The 417-nt window shown below is 44.1% G+C and overlaps 1 protein-coding gene across 1 annotated transcript in view; it reads right to left on the bottom strand.

Annotated features, from left to right (window-relative positions):
* The window catches only part of PHALS_13808 (uncharacterized protein), a gene marked incomplete at both ends in the record, with an annotated part of 1,161 nt that overhangs the window by 284 nt on the left and 460 nt on the right, over positions 1-417 (bottom strand). The window contains one exon of the mRNA XM_024729628.1: positions 48-359. Within this exon, the coding sequence (XP_024579986.1) occupies positions 48-359 (312 nt within the window). The remainder of the gene's footprint in view (positions 1-47; positions 360-417) is intronic.

Below are 417 nucleotides of genomic sequence, written 5' to 3'. Positions count from 1 at the left end.
GAGATCTTCAAACATGGTCCTGTCGTTGCACATGTGGTTAGATGCACCACTGTCGATGCCCCACATGGCCCTGTCTCCATTTAATCGCTTGGTATTCGAATGGAACGCCACATGCAACTCCACATTTTCTTCATGTGGTTTCTTGTTCTTGGACAACCATTCATTCTTGTAATGTCCCAACTTGCCACATCCAAAGCACTTGACTAGTTTCTTGTCCTTCTTGGTGTCTTGATGTTTCTTCTTTGTAAACATTGTCATTTGCTCCTCTTCTTCGTCTCTGTCCCTGTGTCTGACTTCTTCAGACTTGATCTTCATGATCAGTGCTGAGTATGTAATCTTGTGCATACTCATAGGCACAGCTTGGACCAACATATCGTACTAGGACGGCAGACTTCTCAACAGAGTCGCACAAATGTT

Source organism: Plasmopara halstedii, assembly GCF_900000015.1.
Source record: "Plasmopara halstedii genome assembly, contig: Scaffold_672, whole genome shotgun sequence".
NCBI classification, from domain to species: Eukaryota; Oomycota; class Peronosporomycetes; order Peronosporales; family Peronosporaceae; genus Plasmopara; species Plasmopara halstedii.
Note: the sequence above shows the minus strand (reverse complement) of the source record. Positions and strands in the feature narration are given on the sequence as shown.